At 41.6% G+C, this 22,546-nt stretch overlaps 1 protein-coding gene across 3 annotated transcripts in view; it reads left to right on the forward strand.

Annotated features, from left to right (window-relative positions):
- Positions 1-22,546, forward strand: part of LOC117545481 (cAMP-specific 3',5'-cyclic phosphodiesterase 4B-like) — a 103,510-nt gene that overhangs the window by 25,396 nt on the left and 55,568 nt on the right. For all 3 annotated transcript variants that reach the window (XM_034215267.1, XM_034215269.1, XM_034215268.1), the window contains one exon: positions 11,448-11,695. In XM_034215267.1, coding sequence (XP_034071158.1) covers positions 11,448-11,695 — 248 coding nt within the window. The remainder of the gene's footprint in view (positions 1-11,447; positions 11,696-22,546) is intronic.

The following is a 22,546-nucleotide window of genomic DNA, read 5'->3' on the forward strand; positions in this document are numbered from 1 at the left end:
TCCGCCATAATAGGGGAAGATTGCTGATATCTGAACACGACACCCATTCAAATAGCCCTTCTCTCCATTTGTGCTCCTTCAGATTTTGCAAGTTTTATCGTCGCTCTCAGGCTTCCACTGCCTTTCTCTTTATTTGTCCATAGCGTTTCCTTTGCTTCAATAGTGTGGTGTGGCGGATAGGGCTGTATTGAATAGTATAACCCGAATAACAATATGAATTATTAATAATATTTACAAACACAGGACCTGCAGTAGTCCACCTTACCTTCACCTCTCCATCACACACTCTATCACTTAAACACATACATAAATGTCTCTGAAATGGTCAGTCATTAATAAAGTGATATTGAAATAAGACCAGATGTAACAATTTCCAATAATAAAATATCCATTTTTTCATCTTGTGTAATATTCTACTTTGATCCATATTTGTAACTAGATACACACCTTTTATTAACTGACATTCAAAGATTCATACAATTTGAAAATGAACTCTTCTCTCAAATTCGGTTTGCAGTTTAAAAAAACATGTAATTCATTTCTTTTAGGTTTTTCTGTTAAATAATTTATGTGTCCACGTCCACCAGAAGGTAATACCTGAGTACAAAATATACACAGCGTAGGCAGTGCTGGAATTGGGCCGGTACTCACCGGTACGCAGTACCGGCACTTCTGGTTCTGACCCATGGAGTACCGGCACTTCTTGCTCAGTACCGGCATGCTGGCGGTACTCCGGTACTCGTGCACCGTGCCAGTACTCAACACTCTCCCGCCGTTCTTATTATACATCCATATATATATATACAGCCGCCCGGTACTCAGTAGATGCGTCATGAGGTGCCGAACGGACATTCTCATCGCTCTAACCGCTGGAGTTTCACAGCGGCTGTCAGCTGTTTACTCCTGTCATTCAAACAGAAGGTGCTGGAGAGGGGGCGGGGCTTATCTTCTCCATGTAAATACTGTGGTGGAAACGACTATGTCAAAATTAACCTATTTGACCGTGATTTAATAGTAATACACGTTTCAAAATAATAATAATAATAATAATAATAATAATAATAATGCCGAAGTAACAACATACTGAAAACTGTTAGTAAAACCATGTTTTAATGCTTTACAATTTACATACCTAGATGCACGTGTGTTGTGTTTATGCAGTGCAACTCCCACCCAGTGGGTGGCTATGTAGAGTGATAGAACAGAGCAGGCACGCCCCCGAGAGAAGGAAAGCAAGTCACGTCACAAATTAGCATTTCTAAAATGTTAGCGTGGATTAATAAAAGTGCAAAAAGACAGCGGTTGTCGCCGGAAGAAACTTCAAATACAGAGAATGCTGTGCCTGTGTTGGAAATTGTGTCTGATGGGGAGCTTTCTTTGGTTGATCCTCCTGCTCCAAGTTCTAGTGCATTAGCATTAGCACTAGCTCCGCCGCCTCCTCCAGAGCCTCTAACGTTAGCTGCTGCTGGCGCAACTGCCACCACCAACACCGGGCAAAGCGATGCACCTGACTGCTGGACAACGGACCAGGTGCAATATTTTTGCAAGACCAATGCATGGCTCCTTCTTAAAGATAAGAAGCTAGGATGTCGGATATGCAGAGATGTCAAATCTTTGGGAATACACACTGGACAAGGACTGAAACTGTCAACTGAATGGGGTTAGTGTGCAGTGTCTCATTTCGGTGTTGACAAGGGCAAACAACAAGCTAGCCTGAGAAAAAAAATCAAAGAACATAAAGAATCACAAGCCCATGTAAAAGCTGCTGACATCCTTACATCTGCTTCACGTGAAACTATTCAACATCAAGTGCAGTCTATGCATAAATCTGAATTAGACACCACTATCAGAGTTTTTCGAACGGCATATACAATTGGCAAACATAGCCGGCCATTCACAGACATGCCAATTGATTTGAATGTACAGAAACTGAATGGGCTGAACGTGGGCAGGGTTTTGCACTCCAATAAAACCTGTGGCGAAATCATCGACCACATAGCTCATGAGCTGAAGAAAAAAATGGCAAAAGACATTACAGAAAACCAAAGAAAACTCTGTGTTTTGGTCGATGAATCTACCACTATTAGTGGTAAAACGGTGCTTGTTGTGTGTCTACGCTCAGCATTAGCTGATGCTGAGCCCGAAACGTTTTTTTGGGAGCTGATCGAGTTGGATGGAACAACGGCTGATGACATCACAAAGGCGTTAATGGAGTGTCTTGGAAGAGATTTTAACGAGGACTTTTTAGGTCAGTGTTTCGTTTCTTTTGCATGTGATGGGGCTTCAGTCATGCTAGGGAAGAGAACAGGCGTTGCTACCCAGTTGTGTAGTAAATTCCCAAGCCTGTTTGTGTGGCACTGCTCCAATCATCGTCTAGAGCTGGCAGTTGGGGATGTGGTCAAGGAGGTCTCAGGGCTCAATCATTTCCAGATCTTTTTTGACAAACTCTATTCCTTGTTCCATGCCTCCCCCAAAAATCAGAGGCAGTTAGCGCAGTGTGCGCAAGCAGTCGGACAGCGTCTCCTGGTGATAGGGCGTGTTTTGTCCATCCGCTGGGTGGCTTCAAGTGAAAGGAGCGTCAGAGCAGTCTGGGAAAACTACCGAGTGCTTCATGATCACTTCACAAATGCTGCAAACGACACGAGCAGGGATTCCAGAGACAGAGCAAAGTACAAGGGCCTGGATGATGTGCTCACATCTGCAACGTTTGTCAGCAATCTGGGACTGATGTACGATGCGCTCACAGAGCTCAGCGACCTCTCTCGGCAACTCCAAAAAAGAGAGATGACACTGCCTACAGCAGATAGGCTCTTAACTCGAGAAATACGAGTTTTTGAATCCATGGTCACCATGCCTGGCCCACACATGACTACAGTTCATACAGCTCTAGCTGAGAAGTCCTTCAAGGGTGTTGCCCTGCGTGAGAATGGCAGGCTTGTACAGATTCATGCAGGTCAGTTTTTCCGCAGTATGGTAGAGAATCTGAGACACAGAATGACTTCCACAACCTCCTCTCATGTCAGCACAAGAGAAATCCCATTACATGGCCGGGAGGCCCGGGACAATCAGCTAATCCAGGACATGAAAGTTATCCATCCTGGAAGTTGGCCTGAAGAGGAGTTAGACGTACAGTATGGGGACGTAGAGGTGCTACGTTTGTGCGAAGTGCTGAAAGTGGACAGAAGAGAGACTGTTCAGGGCTTTCGCGAATACAAGGAAACCAGGGCATCCCGTACACCTGCTGCCATGGAGCCTCTACTGAAAGCAGTCCGAACCATCGCTGTCTCCACTAGTGAGTGTGAGCGGGCATTCAGCTGCATGAACGATATCCTTACTGCAAAAAGGAATGCTCTCTCTGTCAGCCGACTGTCCAGCCTGGTTTTCATTAAATGTAATGGACCATCACTAGGACAGTTCAATCCGGAACAGTATGTGAGGTCCTGGCTGGCAAAAGGAAGGAGAAGTGCTGATGAAAGAGCCTGTCCAGCTCCAGCCCCTGATACTGATGTCCCCAAGGCCTTCTGGAGCCTTTTCTAACAATGTGAAGTATATTGCAAAGCAGCTCACCCAGTGAGAAGACTTTTGGCATAATGTGCCGATTTGTACAGATCCTGGAGATAGAAGGACTTCAGACCAACCAGGGAGTTATCTGATCAGCTTGGTGTTCAATGTAACTCTTTACCATGGCTCAGACTTTGTTACTTGCAGTTACAGTTTCTCATTTTAGATTGTGCAAATTTTGCATTTGTTTTTACATGTTCTTTGTTCATGCTCTTTATCATTTTTCTGAGTTGGAAAGTTAGATTGCATCATAGTTTACTTTATACATATTTGTATTCTTCAGTGGTGAAGTATATTGCAAAGCAGCTCAGCCATGTGAGAAGACTTTTGGCACTTTTTCGTTTTTCGTTTTCTGAGTTGGAAAGTTAGATTGCATTCAAAATGTACAGAAATACTTAATTTTGTTAAAGCTTTTTATAAAAAATGCTTCTGACCAGAGCTTTGTTTCCTTGTCATTAATGTTGAACACCACCAGAGGGGCTCTCACCTGAAAGGTCTCTGCTTCATGTGTCTTCAGCAGAAGATCTAGACTTTGATTGCTATATTTTCAGTTAATATTGACCTTACTGAGCTTTAGCCATATCCGCTGCCTATCATAAAAAATGTTAAGTACAGTGAACCTTTCTAAAATATACAGTAGTAAAGAGACAAACCCACCAGCATTATAGTAGCCAAATTCTTGTTTGTGGGCTGTATATATAAAATTGACTTGAAAAAGTTGCTGATTTTAGAGTACTGGCACCTTTTTCATTCCAATTCAAGCACTGATCGTAGGTGCTGGTTTGACATTCTGCCCTCACTGTTGTTATGAGTACAGTTATGCAGACAGATAACTCCTCGACAAGTGGCAAGCGTTAATCTTCTTTAATAAGATGTTTACATCCACAAGTCAACAGAGTAAAACTGAAAGAAACACAGGCACTTAGCTATGATGCAGAAATATATATACAACGGTTAATTACATCACAAACATCACAAAATATGCATATGAAAATGTTTACATGCAAAAGTGCTGTGTAATACACACTACAAAACATGTGCTAACCATACATCAATGAATAGCAATCTACTTAAACATTGAAACGTCAACATAATCATTGATATCCTCTTAAGAATATGTACAAAGGCCAAAAATACTTACAGGCAATGCTTTCAACAAGATAGCAAAGAAGGATGGATGCAGATTCAAACACACAACAATATTCACGAAACTGTGTCTCAGGGCTTCTTAACATTTAACAACCTATTAATGTGTCATACCCAATTAACGGGAACAAACTCAGCTAACTGATGATATGAACAATCTTTACCGAAACAAAACACAACTCTAACGCTGAGCGTCTGAATTAGCACTAAGCGAAAGATTGCTAACGCACTTGGCACATAACTCACGGTAGCAATATTTTATACTTCATCGGATCTGCACAAACTCATATGTAAACTGAGATTCCACAGATTCCAATGGTATACGTTTCATCACTGCGACCAAAACTCACGGCAGCGAAGGCAAGCAAAGACAACACAACTTCACTTTACGGGGCCGAAACGGCAAATACGTCTTACCTTTGCTGTTTTCTGATCAAAAGTTGTGTTCAATGGCTTTAAAACGCATATAAACGCTGCTGAAGGTTAATCCAATGTCTCTGTGTCACTTTGAAACGATTACTGATAATCCATCATAACATTTATGTCAATAAGAGTAGTTTTCATATTGAGTGTATGAGAGCTGTAACCCAGCTTCCGGTTTTGGGCATCACTCTCATTCACCAATGGTAATGTTTAGATGGATTTAGGAACTTTCCCTCGATTCTATTGGCTCTAACGGTTAAAAAGAGGTGTCAATCACCCAAATCGACCGATGGGTTCCAGAGATATGGAAAATCAATCAATCAATCAATGTTTATTTATATAGCCCAATATCACAAATGTTACATTTGTCTCAGTGGACTTCGCAGTTTATACAGAATATCAGTATGACAATACGACACCCTCTGTCCTTAGACCCTCACATCGTACAAGGAAAAACTTCCGGAGAAAACCCACAGTTTAAAGGGAAACATGGGAGAAACCTCAGGGAGAGCAACAGAGGAGGGATCCCTCTCCCAGGACGGACAGACGTGCAATAGATGCCGTGTGTAAATTGAAAAGATAATACATTTGCAACATAGGTAGTCCAAATGTTTGGAAATGCATGTGTGTATAATAGGAAGATGAATCCACGAGGATGTCACCCAAATGACCCAGAGGTGTTTTTTCTTCTTCTAAACCTCTCTAAAAATACCAAATCTCACTTGTTTTGCATCAATCTTGATACAGGGTACTTATTATATGTTATAGTTTGGATTCCTAAAGCTTTTTGTCTACTATCCCATCATTCAAGGGTGGTTTTCACTATAAGTAATTTTTTTTTCTTCTGAATGTACTTTAAAATAAAAACATCTATATTTATTCTGACTTTTCTACATCCAACTCACACTAGGTTTATCATTGCTTTGAGAGAAGAAATTATTAATTTACCCCTTTTAGAGGTGAAGATATAGTCATTTGTTCTGGGCATGTCATTTTCTAGCCTGAAACCTGAAAACAGGTGTGGGGTTTAACAGGTTAAAGACGTCTGCAACACTCCAATTTTATACAACCAGAAGAATTAAAGTGGTCTATTCCGTTTGTTTCTTTTACTCTTATTAGATTCTGTTTTCGCGTCCTCTAGAAGGACAGTTTTTTTGTATAGACACTCTCTTTCCATTATAGTATACAAAAGGTACCTAGCATAGGTGATGCTATGCATAGCTACAGTATGAATTGACCATATATTTTTATGTGCTGGCTAGCCTCTTCCATTACCGTTTCCAACCTCTCTTTGATGCTTCATCTTCAGCCCCTTTTCCTTTGCTGCTTTCCTCCAGGTGTGATAACAAACTGGCGGTTTTAAAAGGGGACGGGCAAATTGTCCAAAATGTTAGCAACAGCACAATACGTTGAATGTATATATATTACATTTTTTTCAGAAATGTGATTCTCTAAAGATTGCCTTTCTATACTCCGATACAGCTTCAATAATTAAAGTGGTCTCCTTTTTGCTTCTTTTACTCTCAGATTCAATTATACAGACACCACATCAATCCATGCTGTTAGAGCTCCCCTCCTAAAGCTGTCTCACTTATAGCACCTTTTTCAAAAAGGCTTTTTGGAAGCCTCCCAGAGAACACTGGAGTTGTTTGGACTCAGCGGCCAACAAAGGCCTTTCATCTTCATCGTGAAAACACCCACTCCACCTCTGTTTGACACTAACTCTATCTCAGGCTTTTTACCTTTCATCTCTTCCCGCCTTTATGACCATGTTCCGGTGAATAGGTTTCTAAATGTACAGTTGTTTTGACTTCTAAAATTATCCTTATCCTGGCTTACACACATGCTTTCACGTGATTCAGCAGTATTTCCCCGCCCGCTCCCATTTCGATCACTGACATGGGATCAATGAAATCTGGAATTACATGTCCAGATGTCAGAGGTGCAATCGATATACAATTGATAACTAATTTGGCAGCGCGGGCACCATGACGCATCAACAAGAGACTATTTAGTTCTCTGCTTTGTTTGACAAGAGTGATTGTGTAAGCGGATCAGGCGTCGGAACAGAGACACGTTTTGCCACATCTAATTTTCACCCTTTTTCCCTGGGAGAGGACGAATCTGTCTTTCTAAAGAGAGGCACAATAAATCAGACAAATTGCATTTCCTAGAAGGAGCAGGCGACTCAGCAGAGCTGTGTTTACAGGCAATCTGGAAAGGAAGACAGACACACGCCTCTTTCTGATTCTGACTGTCACTACTGTTCACTCAGTCATTCAGAAACTCTCCATCCCTGCTCCCCATTTAGAAGTTCACTCTCTATTCATGCTTCTTCTTTGCTCCACTGTTGATGAGTCCCTGCGATTACTGTTGGTCACCCCTTCTGTCTGTCTTGATTTATTAGATCAGTGTTGGCTTTCATCATGTGAGGTCATCTTACCTCACTCACTCATTAATTAGAATTTCCGCAGTTCTCCTTTTTGACCTTCATCTCTCAGAGGACTGGCAACAGTTATTTTCAAAGAGGATCTATCTGTCCTCTCTGAAGAGACATTTTGATTTTTTTATGCAATTAAAAGGACGTTTTATTGGTAGAGAGGACGGCTGGCTTGGAAATATACCTGAGTAACAGTTTCCCATACACCTCAACAAGAGTGATGTTTTCAAAGTGACAGTTTACCACGCTTATGTTAATGCCTCTTTTTGTTTTCATCCCCCCCAATCAGAATTATGTTTTTGGGTGGTTTGGCTCTTCGACCAATTCTTGTGAACGCCAGTTCTCAGGAACACATAAATCAAATTTGTTCAGATTAGGCACAAACACCCATTTGGACTCGAGGATTATCTTGTTAGATTTTGGCGAGCAAGGCCACTGTGACCTCACGTCCATCACATTCTAGTGAATGTGGTATTTTAGGAATGTCTGGAGGAGATTTGGCACAAAAAGGAATGTTACGTGAATAATGATTCTAAAAACATTTCACTTAGCTTTTGGCAGAGTGCCATGGACCCGACTTTGAAAATCATCACACAATAGATTACAGATCAGTTGATTTTCTTTGTAAAATGTAATTCTAGTAGGATACTCTTAGAACACTGCCATGTTGTGCACTGTGAAGCACTTGTGCAGTGTGTCTATTTTGACCCTAGAGTCTTATATCGCTCACTGCTTCTATGCTCTTACCGGAACTAGCTAGCCATGTCATTGTTTACAGTAGCAAATGTTGTAGCAAATCATTACAGACTACTCTATCAGACCAATACAATGAATGGAAGCTGATTTATAACACTAGTATAGTGGTATGTGTATCGAATATAGGAAAATATCCCCATGTACAACTTATATTTGTATAGTGCTGTGTTGACTGGAGCAATCACAGCTCTATGCACCGCCCCTGTAACGTAGCCAAGATGGCAACTGTTGATTGATGGAAGTGTCCATCGTTCCATACTCAGTTTTTAACCATTATGATTGCATCATCTGGGTACTGGATCGTAGAACAAAACATAAAAATCTCTTCAGCCACAAATTGTATTTCAGGCTTCAAAACACAAACGTGTTTAAAAAACGTTAACTTCGAGAACAGGGAACCAGAAGTGATAAAATGCTAACTAATTTCTGCATTCATGCACCACTATATAGGCCTCAAAACTCCATTAATGGTCAGGCTACACTATCTACTGGCAACATTTTAACAGATTTTACAGGGTGTCCGCGGGGTCTTAAAAAGTATTAAAAGTTGATAAATCAATTTAGCGAAAATTAAGGCCATTAAAAAGTATTAAACAGCATTTTCCAAGGTATTAAGAAAGTCCACAGCAATGACAACATGAAACACCCTTTAATTTACTGAAACGACATGTCGTGGAAACCCCCCCAAGGCGGCCCCATGCTTAGTGCACCGTAAAATACTGCTTCTTATTTTAAGTTTCGTTGCCTTGCCTGAACTGTTGATACACAAGAGTCTGTCGATGGGGATCAAAGCTGTCCGGTCCCACATGCTAAGTGCTAGCCAGAAAGCCGCGGCGTCTAAGTCCCGACTCTCCCGATGGCCAATCCTTGCCTCCCCTGACTGCACGTCGCTGACACACACCGCTGCAGTGCAGACTCTCTGCACGGAGGAGCAGTGGAGTCCGGGCGATGCTGCTCCTCCAAGGAAGAGATACACGTTCACTAAGCCAAACTATATCCGGTCACAGAGATCTGCTATTTTAAAGTAAAGTCAACACATATCGACTTTAAATATAGTCTATATTAAGAACGAGAAAAGTCTTAACATATATATCGTTTTTTGTAAACATATGACAAATGTGTGAGGGCGATGACGTCAGAGCGTCGTCCTATGTGCCGGGCTTAGCCCCGGACAGCCCCAGCCCAATGTAACCCCTGGGTATTTGTGAGGGAGCTCCTATATGGCATTACCCCGCTGAAGCTCACCAAAGTTTAATATATTTCATAGTTCAAAGTTTTGTTTATTGGTCAAATACTGGTTTCTAATGGTTTCTGAGGAGTTCTACTGGAATGAAAGAGCACAGAGTACAGAAGCAACAAAGCAGCATACTGCATTAAACCTGACCTTCACAGGTTGAAGTTCATGGAGAGGAGTCTTCAGAAGTCTGTCTGCACTCTGTTTAGTTGTGCTATCTTACAATCAATATAGTAAATGTGAGGTAAAGTGTGTCGCCAATGTAACCGGTTAGAACTCGAAGTTGCGATGAGGTCTTAAAATGTATGGAAAGGGTCTTAAAAAAAGGTCTTAAAAGGTATTACATTTTACTTCAGGATTCCTGCATATACCCTGTTTTAGGTAAATACTGACAATCAAGTGAATTTGTTTGATTGTGGCTCATTCTTGTCTAATCATGATGAGCTGTCAGCCCTGATGACAATGAAGTCTGACTGGCTTTCACCTCACACACTCACTCAGTCTCTCTCAACCTTCTTTCTTACCCACTCTTTCCCTTTTCTCGTCTCTTGCACCACATTAATAAACAAACGTTTTCTCATTAATAGAGCATGGTTCTAGGAATTCCTTGAACCTCCATTTCCCCCTGGGCCACATCGTGCCTCCACATCTCGGTTTTCATTTGAAAACTGTCGGCAGGATTCATTTACACTTGTGCACGATGCACATAAAGTGGAGTGTGATGAATGCAGAATGAGCTCTGGCAGCCCGCCTCTGTTTCCTGAGTCAACTGGCTTGTTTACAACCCATCGTGAAGTGAAGCATCTACAGTTCCTTACTGGAACCTTCACACTTCAGCAGACACATTAAACACACAATCTATAACTATAAAGTGTCACTCTGTAGCTCAGGTGTCATGGGCCTGCTCTGAAATAGGCTTTGATCAAACGGTTAATTTGTAGATAGTGAAGAGCATCGGAACCTTAATGTAGACCATACAGTATACAGTATGGCACTATACTAAATCATGAATATGTGCAGGACAGGCAGATTGTTTAGTTTGTACATCCTTGAGTCGCTGTAGTACAATCATGTTTTTGTGCTAAATGGTCTGGTAAATCTCTCTTTTTGAAGATGACATATTAAGTTCATATTCAGGTTTATATTTGTATTTAGTCCCTCTACTATGACATGTCTCCATGCTTTAATGTTCAAAAATATGTTATATTTCTCTCATACTGCCTTTGCTGCAGCACCTCTTTTCACCCTCTGTCTGAAACCAGCAGTCTGCTCTGATTGGTTAGCTGGACAGCTCTGTTTTGATAGTGATAGCGTGTTGTGTCAGAGCACTAGCCAATAGAAGCAAGTGTTTCATAGTGATGTCACTATATCACAGAAGAAAACAAAGGAGTTCAATGAAGGAGTTTCAGGCAGGGGGGGGGAGTGTGTGGGATTTTCTCTCCCTCACACTCCCCCCCCCCCCCCACACACTTTGAGATGTTAGCATTTGCATCTCATTAGCATGCACAAAAACCTATATAACACACTCCAGGAAAAGGAAAACCTAAAAAGCATATTAGGACCCCTTTCAATTACTTATTTTTTCCTTCATATCCTTTATATTGTTTATTACTGTTAGTTTTTCCTTTAATTCCTTTTCTATGCTTACACTTTTGGCTTTTACCCTTGATTCCTATTTATTTTTTTAAACAGTGATTTCCTGTTTCTTAGAATCCTTGTTTCTGTTTTTAATCCTGTTTTGCTATAGTCATTAGCACATCAACATTTCACCCATATTTTCTTCATGTTTACTCACCACATAGCCTGTATCCAGACTTCCAGAGGGAATGATATGAGCTGATTTCATGGAGATCTAACCCGTGCAATTGTCATTATGTCTTTGCTCAGGAGAATAAGGAGCCCCCTGTGGTACAAATCTCTGCGGGCAGCACACTCGGGGTGGATGTGTACAAAGTCCAGAGGCGCTTTTCTGGCAACCTGCAGCTGCCACCGTTGTCATGGCGACAGGCAGAAATGGAGCGGGACAGGGGGAGGTCGCCGACACCTGAAGATGATCCAGTGACCCGCAGCAGACCTACAAGCCTGCCCATCTACTCACTGCCCCGCATCGACATCACAAAGGCCGACCCCGACAGGTGAGGCTCCCAAAACCAAAGAGCCATCATCATGCAATGTGTATCATGCATTTCATATTCATGTAATGTCATCCTAGATAGTAATTATATAATTCATTTATTGTCTCAGGCCATATTGATTGTAATCCTTCTATCATTATATCTAAATACTTTTAGGATATTGCTCTATATCAGGGGTCTCCAACCTTTCTTCATCTGAGAGCTACTTTGAAAAAATGAAAGTGGCCAAGAGCTACTTGCATCACATCGCACTCATCAGTTGAATTAAGCTACTTTTGTACACGTGTGAAATTGCAATACCCAAAGCTTATCAAAAATCTTTACTTCACATCAAGGTCCAAGAAAACGACAATTTCTCACATATCATATTTATATTATATTAATATATTATTATTATTATTATTATGTATTTATAAATATGCCAAGAAAAATATCCCACACACCATTACACCACCACCACCAGCCTGAATTGTTGATACAAGGCACGATGGATCCATGCTTTCATGGTGTTCACGCCAAATTCTGACTAGGGATGGGTATCGTTAACGGTACTAATACTTTTATCGATACCGCTTATCGGTCCGGTCTTTTAACGGTACTCTTATCGGTTCTTTTGGAGAAAAAAAAAAAGGTAAACTAACTAAACAAATTGTGAACAAAACTAACATTGCTTTTTATTTAAATTAAATACATAATATTTCACATCAAAAGAAACAACAGTGTTTTAACAAATCGTATTAAATAATCTGATGACAGACTGTAAACAGAATAGCTGAAACTTTAACAAAATAAATAACTCAGTTTCCTTTAATCATTAACCCATGTTTGTATAATGTAGTTAACTCCGTGTGTTGCTGCTAGCATACATAACACCTGACGTGGAAACGTTACTCGTGGATGGGGCTACAGAGCTGCTAGAAAGACGGTCGAACCCGGTGCATTCCTCCGTCTGAATGTGGAGCACTTTTGCAAAATGTTTAGACAAATTGCTCGTGTTACCGCCCTTACATGCTAAACTCTTATTGCACTTTAGGCAACGAGCATTGTCCACATCGAGACGGGTAAAGTTTAACCACACCTCGGAGCGCGTTCTCTCTGCCATCTCCGCAGTGTGTGTGTGTGTGTGTGTGTGTGTGTGTGTGTGTGTGTGTGTGTGTGTGTGTGTGTGTGTGTGTGTGTGTGTGTGTTGCTGCATATAGCAGCCGCGTGTGTGTAAACTGCCCCGCCGTTTTTGTCTCCAGTACCGATAAAAAAGACCGATGAAGTCGGAGCTTAACGGTACCACGGTCTTTAATAATTCATCCCCGGGGCCCGTTTAATACCGGGGCTCGGTACCCATCCCTAATTCTGACCCTACAGTCCGAATGTAAGAAATCGAGACTCATCAGAACAGGCAACATTTTTCCAATCTTCTATTGTCCAGTATGGTTAGCCCGTGTGAATTGTAGCCTCAGTTTCCTGTTCCTAGCTGACAGGAGTGGTACTCTGTGTGGTCTTCTGCTGCTGTAGCCCATCTGCTTCAGGTTCCACGTGTTGTGCGCTCAGAGATGGTCTTCTGCATACCTTGGTTGTAACTAGTGGTTATTTGAGTAACTGTTGCCTTTCTATCATCTTGAACCAGTCTGGCCATCCTCCTTTTACCTCTGGCATCAACGAGGCATTTTTGCCCAGAGAACTGCCGCTCACTGGATATTTTCCCTTTTTTGGAACATTCTCTGTAAACCCTAGAGCAGGGGTGGCCAACCAGTCAGAGGTTAAGAGCCACATTTGTTCTATGTTACTGCAAAGAGCCACATCAAACACACAGTCACTGATACCGCTTGTTTCAGTTTTTTGTTTTCTGGAGACAAGATTTCAACCACGTCACTGATGCATTTTTGTGGCATTGGGATATATTTTTTTAAATCCTCTGGAGCAGAGAGAGGAGCTGTGGATTATTGTTATTGATTAATGCATCAGTGTTTCTTAGGGTCAAAAACACTAAACTCACAATTTAAAATGAAAGCGTTTAGTTTATTTAATAAAAGAGCACATGTTCAATGTGAAAAGTGACAGTAGTTATAGATTATTTGCAATTTGGTGCTATATATATATTAAAAAAAAAAATATATATATATATTTTTTAAACACCTTGAATTTCAGGGGGGGGGGCGGGGCTCCGTTGGCGGGGCTCCGTGTCTCACACTGACACCACACATACACAACATACATAACACGGGACGAAGTAACGGAGCGATTTTATCCGAGCCCAAACAACTTTGACCGGCCAAATTACGTCAGAATTATCAGCATTCAATACTTAACAGACCTACTAAATATCAGGTTTAACTGTCAGGAGTAGCTAGTGTTGTCACGATACCAACATTTTGGTTTTGATACCAAGTCAAGAATTGCGATTCCGATTCTTTTTCGATATTTTCTTAAAAAAAGGGAAACGGTCTTAAATGTAATTATTGTGCTTTATTTCACACCAGAACCATAACCATAACACAAACTTTAAACAATGAGAACAATAAATAAAATAAATGACAAGAATTCGTATTAAATACAATTAATAAATGTCTTACAGACAGGCCTCGTGGTGTCCGTAGGCTTGCCCTCACTGTCAGAGATATAGCTCGAATACTTCCAAATTTCGCTTCTGGCGTCTTTTTTGTCAACAAGCCGAGGCGCAGCGGCAGTTGCACTCCCACTTGCAGCCATGCTTCTCGTTTTCTCACATACTCTGGCAGCTAGCGCGTGCACAAGAGAGGGGAGGCACTTAGAGCGTGCTTGAGAGGGGAGGGACTTAGAGCGTGCTTGAGAGGGGCGGGACTGCAGGCACGGCTGCAGTGCAGGGAGTGGAAGCAGAGCGCTGAACACACACGGCTCTTATTAAAACGGCGCTTTCTCACCGGAGTACTTTTCCCCGTCATTCTTAAAGTACCGACACTAATGAAACGGAGGAATCGTAACATTTTTAACGGCAGGGTATCGCGGTACCTTTCAAGTATCGGTACACCGTGCAACACTAGTAAGGAGTCAGTGTCTCTCCCCCAAACTCACACATATACAATTCGATATGAACTGAAGAGCCGCATGAAACTAGGCAAAGAGCCGCATGCGGCTCGAGAGCCGCGGGTTGGCCACCCCTGCCCTAGAGGGTTGTGACTGAAAATCCCAGCAGATCAGCAGTTTCTGAAATACTGAGACCAGTCCGTCTGGCACCAACAACCATGCCACGTTCAAAGTCACTTAAATCTCTTCTTCCCCATTCTGATGCTGTTTGGAATTCACCAGGGGCCACATTTATAAAACTTATAAATGCAGCGCAGCTTTTGCGGGCTTCACATAACGCCCATGTTTGCCTATAAATAGTCAAAGATACGCCCCGTATTAATATTCATTTTGACTGACTGCATGAAGAAGATCGCAGGAAATGACGACAGAACAGCTAAAAAAGACATCTCACACCGTGTCAGATTTTGGTTATTTTGGGGAGGTCGAGACAAATCATATTGTTTGGTGGATGCAGTTTGAACCAGAGTAGCAGCATGGAGGTCGGATCGTCACCAAAATAAATAAATAAGTGGTCCGAAAAAAGTTAATGACAAAATACACATAACCTTCCTCAGGCAATGTGTTTGTGCCGGGGACAGGAGACCCCCCCCAATGATGATAAACTGTAAGAAATGATCGGGGAATCCCTCCGGAGTGGAGTCATGACGACTGGATCTGAATTGCTTTATTTTATTTGGTGGTTTGTGTTCCAGCTGTCGATCAGCTGTGCGCAGCGTCTCCACTGCAGCCTGTGCATCTCAACCCTCCCCGCAGCAACTCTATCCACCAGTTAAAGGAAATACAACTAATGTGCTGTGTTATATCAGCTGTACAATTTACCAAGTATGGTGTTCTTAGTTTCCATACCTACTGTGTTTTACGAGCGATTTATCAAGTCTTGGCAAACGGCATAAAACACGATTAAACATCAATCAATCAATGTTTATTTATATAGCCCAATATTACAAATGTTACATTTGTCTCAGTTGTCTTCACAGTGTGTACAGAATATCAGTATGACAATACAACACCCTCTGTCCTTAGACCCTCACATCGTACAAGGAAAAACTTCCAGAGAAAACCCACAGTTTAAAGGGAACATGGGAGAAACCTCAGGGAGAGCAACAGAGGAGGGATCCCTCTCCCAGGACGGACAGACGTGCAATAGATGCCGTGTGTAAATTGAAAAGATAATACATTTGCAACATAGGTAGTCCAAATGTTTGGAAATGCATGTGTGTATAATAGGAAGATGAATCCACGAGGATATCCATCCAGGACCTATGATCCAGGACCACAGCCACGACTCAAGATCCAGGGCTCGCGATCCAGGACACAGGACCGCAGGATCATCCATCACTCCGGATCCCAGCGTATATAGACACCAAAAAGAAAGACATTTGGGGAAGCTGGGTTAATCGGAACATGAGAGTACACAGGTATAGACAGAGAGAAGGAAGAAGTAAGATGTCCCCCGACAAACTAAGCCTATATCAGCAAAACCAGGGGCTGAATCTAATCAGCCCTAACTATAAGCTTTATCAAAAAGGAAGGTCTTAAGCGCACTTAAACATGACGGTATATAAAACCATGCTCGTATATATACAACCTATAGAAAAGCAAAACGGCCTCAGTTTAGATGTAATTCTGTCCTTCTGTTTACCGCATCATTTATGAGAATACATGTCATAACATTAAGAGAACATATTCGAGATGGATTTCAATAACATATCCGTATTTATTTATTTCTCCAAGTTATGTTTTTGTGTGCACTGAGGAGTCTCAAACAGGCGTTTGTTTAATCATTTTAAGATTGGCTTTAATCAATTTTTGCAAATTAATTCTTCATATATGATAAATGAGAGGTAACGTTTTATTTATGGTATTATTTCCACATATTTCTCTCCATTCTTCCTTCTGCCAACGGTGTCGCAGTTTCTCGTCTCCTGTTTTTGTGCGTACCGCGTACGGATGGGTCAGAGTGTCCGTGGAGGACCGCACATTTTCCCGTCATGTTTGTTTTTTATAAATCGCAAAGATTGCTTAGAAATTGGCATCCGCCATCTTTTGAGCATACACCACGTTTTTAAATGAGGTGACTGGAGGCTCATTTGAGCATTGTGACATTGCGCGTTATCCTGCTGGAAGTAGCCATCAGAAGATGGGTACAATGTGGCCATAAAGGGATGGACATGGTCAGCAACAATACTCAGGTAGGCTGTGGCGTTTAAACGAGGCTCAATTGGTACTAATGGGCCCAAAGTATGCCAAGAAAAATATCACACACACCATTACACCACCACCACCAGCCTGAACTGTTGATACAAGGCAGGATGGATCCATGCTTTCATGGTGTTCACGCCAAATTCTGACCCTACAGTCCGAATGTAAGAAATCGAGACTCATCAGACCAGGCAACATTTTTCCAATCTTCTATTGTCCAGTATGGTTAGCCCGTGTGAATTGTAGCCTCAGTTTCCTGTTCCTAGCTGACAGGAGTGGTACTCTGTGTGGTCTTCTGCTGCTGTAGCCCATCTGCTTCAGGTTCCACGTGTTGTGCGCTCAGAGATGGTCTTCTGCATACCTTGGTTGTAACTAGTGCTTATTTGAGTAACTGTTGCCTTTCTATCATCTTGAACCAGTCTGGCCATCCTCCTTTTACCTCTGGCATCAACGAGGCATTTTTGCCCAGAGAACTGCCGCTCACTGGATATTTTCCCTTTTTTGGAACATTCTCTGTAAACCCTAGAGGGTTGTGACTGAAAATCCCAGCAGATCAGCAGTTTCTGAAATACTGAGACCAGTCCGTCTGGCACCAACAACCATGCCACGTTCAAAGTCACTTAAATCTCTTCTTCCCCATTCTGATGCTGTTTGGAATTCACCAGGTCGTCTCGACCATTCAAGATTCAAGAGAGATTCAAGATATTTATTGTCATATGCACAGTAAACAGACAGTTAAAAAACTTTGCTAGTCCACCAAGTAAAATACAGGAATATAAAAATAAATAAATATTTAGAAAAAAAACAAATAAGTTTGGCACACGGCAACAGCAGCATAAAAGGGCACATTAGTAGCAGCAGTTTAAAATATATTTAAATAGTATATAAATAGTTGTATTGTACATGGTTCACAGTGTATCAAATATTGCACGGCAGAGTGCACTATGCATTATTAAAGTAGGTAGTGCAAAAAAAAAAAAGTTCAATCAGTGTGTGCGTGTTTGTGAGGGGGGGGGGGGGGGTAGCATGTTCATCAGCCTGATGGCCTGTGGGTAGAAACTGTTTGTCATTCTCGTGGTCCTGGATTTCAGACACCTGTGCCTGAGTCTGTACTGGGGGTGTGTACTGTCCCTGATGATGTTGTGTGCTCTCCTGGTGACCCTGGTTGTGTAAATGTCCTGAAGTGAGGGGAAGGCTGCTCCTGAGATGTACTGTGCAGTTTTTATCACACGCTGGAGTGCCTTCCTGTCCTGAGCAGTGCAGTTTCCATACCAGACTGTAATGGAGCTGGTAAGGACGCTCTCAACTGTACATCTGTAGAAGTTGCTGAGTATTTTGGATGGCATGCCACATTTTTCCAGCCTCCTTAGGAAGTACAGTTGCTGCTGGGATTTGTAATGTTCTGTTGTGCATTGTGAGACCAGGTAAGATCCTCGCTGATGTGGGTTCCGAGGAATTTAAGGGTTTTCACCCTGTCCACCTCGGTCTCACCTATGGTGTGTGCTGCACCCTCTTCCTCCGTGGATCAATAATCATCTCCTTGGTCTTGTCTACATTTAGGGAGAGATTATTGTGCTGAAACCAGGTCACCAGGTCCGCCACCTATCTTCTGTACGCTGCCTCAGCCCCACCGGTGATCAGTCCAATGACAGTCGTATCATCTGCAAACTTGACGATACAGGTCTTGCTCTGGGAGGCCACACAGTCGCGTGTGAAGAGGGTGTACAGCAGGGGACTCAGCACGCAGCCCTGGGGGGTCCCTGTGCATACAGTTTTAGTGCCTGACGTGCAGTTGCCAACTCTGACTGACTGGGGTCTGTCTGACAGAAAGTTCAGCACCCAGTTACAGAGAGCAGGTGTCAGTCCGAAGGTGAGGAGCTTAGCAGAGAGTTTGTGTGGGATGACCGTGTTAAAAGCTGAGCTGTAGTCAATGAAGAGGAGTCTTGCTATGTATCCTTGCCCTCTAAGTGTGTGAGGGTGGTGTGGATGACGGTGTTGATTGCGTCGTCAGTAGACCGGTTCTGATGGTACGCAAACTGCAGAGGGTCGAAGGTGTCTGGAATGTTCTTCCTGCTGTGAGTCATGACTATCTTCTCAAAACACTTCATCACTATTGGGGTGAGTGCAACAGGACGATAGTCATTCAGGCAGGTCACATTGTTTTTCTTTCGGAGGGGCACTATGGTGGTTGTCTTGAAGCAGGTGGGTACAAAAGTTTGTGCTAGTGACAGATTAAAAATGTCAGCAAGCACATCAGCCAGCTCTGATGAGCAGACCCTGAGGGCACGCCCGGAGATGTTGTCTGGGCCGGGTGCCTTCCGTGGGTTTGTTCTCCTCAGAACCGTACACACCTCTGCTGATGTCACAGTGAGTGGTGAGTCCTGTGTGCGCTCTGTGGTCACAATCTCTCTCTGTTGGTTGGTGTTGGCCTCAAAGCGGGCATATAACTTATTTAACTCATCTGGCAGTGTGGGTTGGCTGGTTGTGACCCCCCCGCTTCTCTGCTGGTAGTCTGTGATGTGTTGCAGGCCTGCAACACATGCGTCGGGAATCTGTGGTGGAGTCTGTACTGCCTCTTGGCCTCTGATCTAACCCAGTTAGATTAACATTCATTGGATTGCACACTTTGTTTGTTTGTGTGGATATGTAGCAAATTAACATTTTAATAGCACTTAATGACTGACTGAATGGAAATGACAATAAATGAAAATGTAAAACGAAAAAAGCGATTATGAAAATGTTTCCAATAAATGAATACAATTATTTTTGTCCACTTTGTTGTTGAGATATATCACATATTTGTAACTAAATGAAACATTAATTGAAACAAAACACGGTATAAACTGAGGAGTGAGTCCCGTGAGGTTCATGTGTTTTCTTCACTCCGCTGGGAAACTGCTCTCATGTCAAGAAGCAACAGATCAGTGCATGCACTGCCTCAACTGATCAGTGAGTAGGGTTGGGTATCGTTTGAATTTCCACGATTCTGATTCCGATTCCGATTCTACTTTTCGATTCCGGTTCTTAACGGTTCTCAATTCCGATTCTTTGAGGGGCAGGGTAAAAAAATGATACATGCTTCTTCCACCAAAAAAATTACATTTATTCGAGAAACTTTTACACAGGTTAGTTTACAGTAATATTCACATTAATCAGTCTGTTTATATTCACTGCTATGTAACTGTAACCTGAGAACCACTGAAGCTACAACAGTGCAACAGTCCAACTTTTAAAGGAAACCCCCCCCCCCATTTAAAAACAGTTCTTGTTGAGAAAAACAAGCATATCTGCCTTCTCAGGCATACCGGGAAGAAATGTTTGAACATTTTAAAGTAAAATGCTTCAATCTTCAATCACTTTAAGCAGAATTACGAGACTAGATCTAGGGGGTACAACTCTAAACACCCATATGAAAAAGATCGGTTTACATTTTAATAATTAAATAAGTATGTGAACATAACCAATAACCTACCATAGCCAATAACAAATACATGTAACGTATTTTATTTTTGTTGTTCATTCATATCTTATTTTACTATTTTATTAATGCATATTTTTTTATCTCCAGTTTAAAACGATATGTCTGGTTTACTGTCCTATAGTATACATTGGAATGATTTCAAACCTGTTTTATCCCAATAATTATAAAGGAGTGCCTTGGAAATATGTGTTTACATAAAATGTGATCAAACCGTTTGAGACCCACTGAGATAACTTAGACTAAAGTGAACTATCTAAACACTCAGAGTCCTTTACCTCACTGAGCTGTAGTTATCAGCCTCTCAGTCTGACAGGAGAGAACTCTCCCTCCACATCATTGTAGAAACATCTTCTTCTTCCTTTGGAGCAGCTAGCACCAGATGCTAATAACAACAGCGCCCTCCCTTTCTCCCTCGCGCGCTCCCACGCTCACTCGCACTTTGGCTGTGAGCTGCGGTTGCCAGATAAGCCAACATCCCCCATTTTCATCACTTACAGCGCCCATCGTACAGGGCAAATGAAAAGTGTAACCGGGATGAAAAGGGCGTTACATTTACTTAATTATGAATGTTGTTACATCAAGGCCGAACATTAAGATGAGCACCAACGGTCAAAACATTTTGTTTCCTCCCAGAGCTGTCAGCGCAGCGCCTCCACAGATCTGGCACCCAAGGCGAACATCCATAGGCCCTTCTCACTTCTCTTATTTTTCATTTCCTCGCTCCTCGGTCTCGGTCTCACCGGAAGTTGATTTGTCTGCGCCATCTTGAGTAGCGTCCCAATGTCCTTATTTTTGCCGGAGGAGCGATAATGGAGGAGCTATAATCGAGGAACCACCAGACCATCCTTCGATGAAATCCTCAGACACTCGCCCCGCCCCCTTACTGTGTATCGCTCACTGATTGGACGATGCAGTGCATGCACTGATCTGTTGCTTCTTGACATGAGAGCAGTTTCCCAGCGGAGTGAAGAAAATAGTTTTTTGTTTCAATTAATGTATCATTTAGTTACAAATATGTGATATATCTGAACAACAAAGTGGTCAAAAATAATTGTATTCATTTATTGGAAACATTTTTTCATGATCGCTTTTTTCGTTTTACATTTTCATTTATTGTCATTTCCATTCAGTCAGTCATTAAGTGCTATTAAAATGTTAATTTAGTACATATCCACATAAACAAACAAAGTGTGCAATCCAATGAATGTTAATCTAACTGGGTTTTGATAGATGGGTCATTCTACAGAAAAGGAGTACTGTCACTTACTTTTGCAGACACCAAAATACATGACGTTGATCTAATACTCACATTCTTTATATATGTTGAATAAATAGAGATTGTCTTTGCAATGGTACTAAATAAAAAAATAAATAAAAATTGTTTTATACGTAAATTGCAATTTATTTAAAATGCCAAGTTCAAGGAACTGCCATGTCACTTTGATCATACATGGAAGTGGAGCCTATAGTTTTCATTTAAAAGATTTTTTTTTGAATAAATACATCTCATTCATATTTACATAACATTACATATAGCCTTTAAAAAACGCAAATTATTATTTATAATATCAAATAAATATCAGTCACCCAAAATTACGTCATTGGTGTTACTGCTACACAAAACGCTTTTATTTTTGAAATAATGAACTGTCTCTGAAGTGCCTCCTGTAACAAGAGATCATTTGAGGCAGTGCAGTGGACAAAGACATAAGGAAAGTCAGATACTTCTTACTTTGTTTGTTAAAGGTGTCATTTTATCTTCAAATGTTACGTGCGTCTTTCAAGTCGTCATTAGTGTTACTCATTGCATAGCCCTAGGGGTGAACATTTGAATGGGAAAATGTATTGAAGAGTTAAACGATTTTGATATTGACTGAAGCCATATTTGGTCTGACACATTGCAGCCATTTTGTTAAAATGGTAGTGTTTTCTCCAAATTGTCACTGGTGTTACTCTTCTTCCTGGTAACACGTAACACCAGTGACGTTCCTATATAAATAAGCTTTGTATAATGTGTAAAAATAATAATAATACTTTAAGCTCTACTTGTTGTGGATTCATCAAGTTAAGAGTTAGTTATTGCTATTTAACAGGTTTTTAGATGTGTT

The sequence above is a fragment of the Gymnodraco acuticeps genome, unplaced genomic scaffold (assembly GCF_902827175.1).
Source record: "Gymnodraco acuticeps unplaced genomic scaffold, fGymAcu1.1, whole genome shotgun sequence".
NCBI lineage: Eukaryota > Metazoa > Chordata > Actinopteri > Perciformes > Bathydraconidae > Gymnodraco > Gymnodraco acuticeps.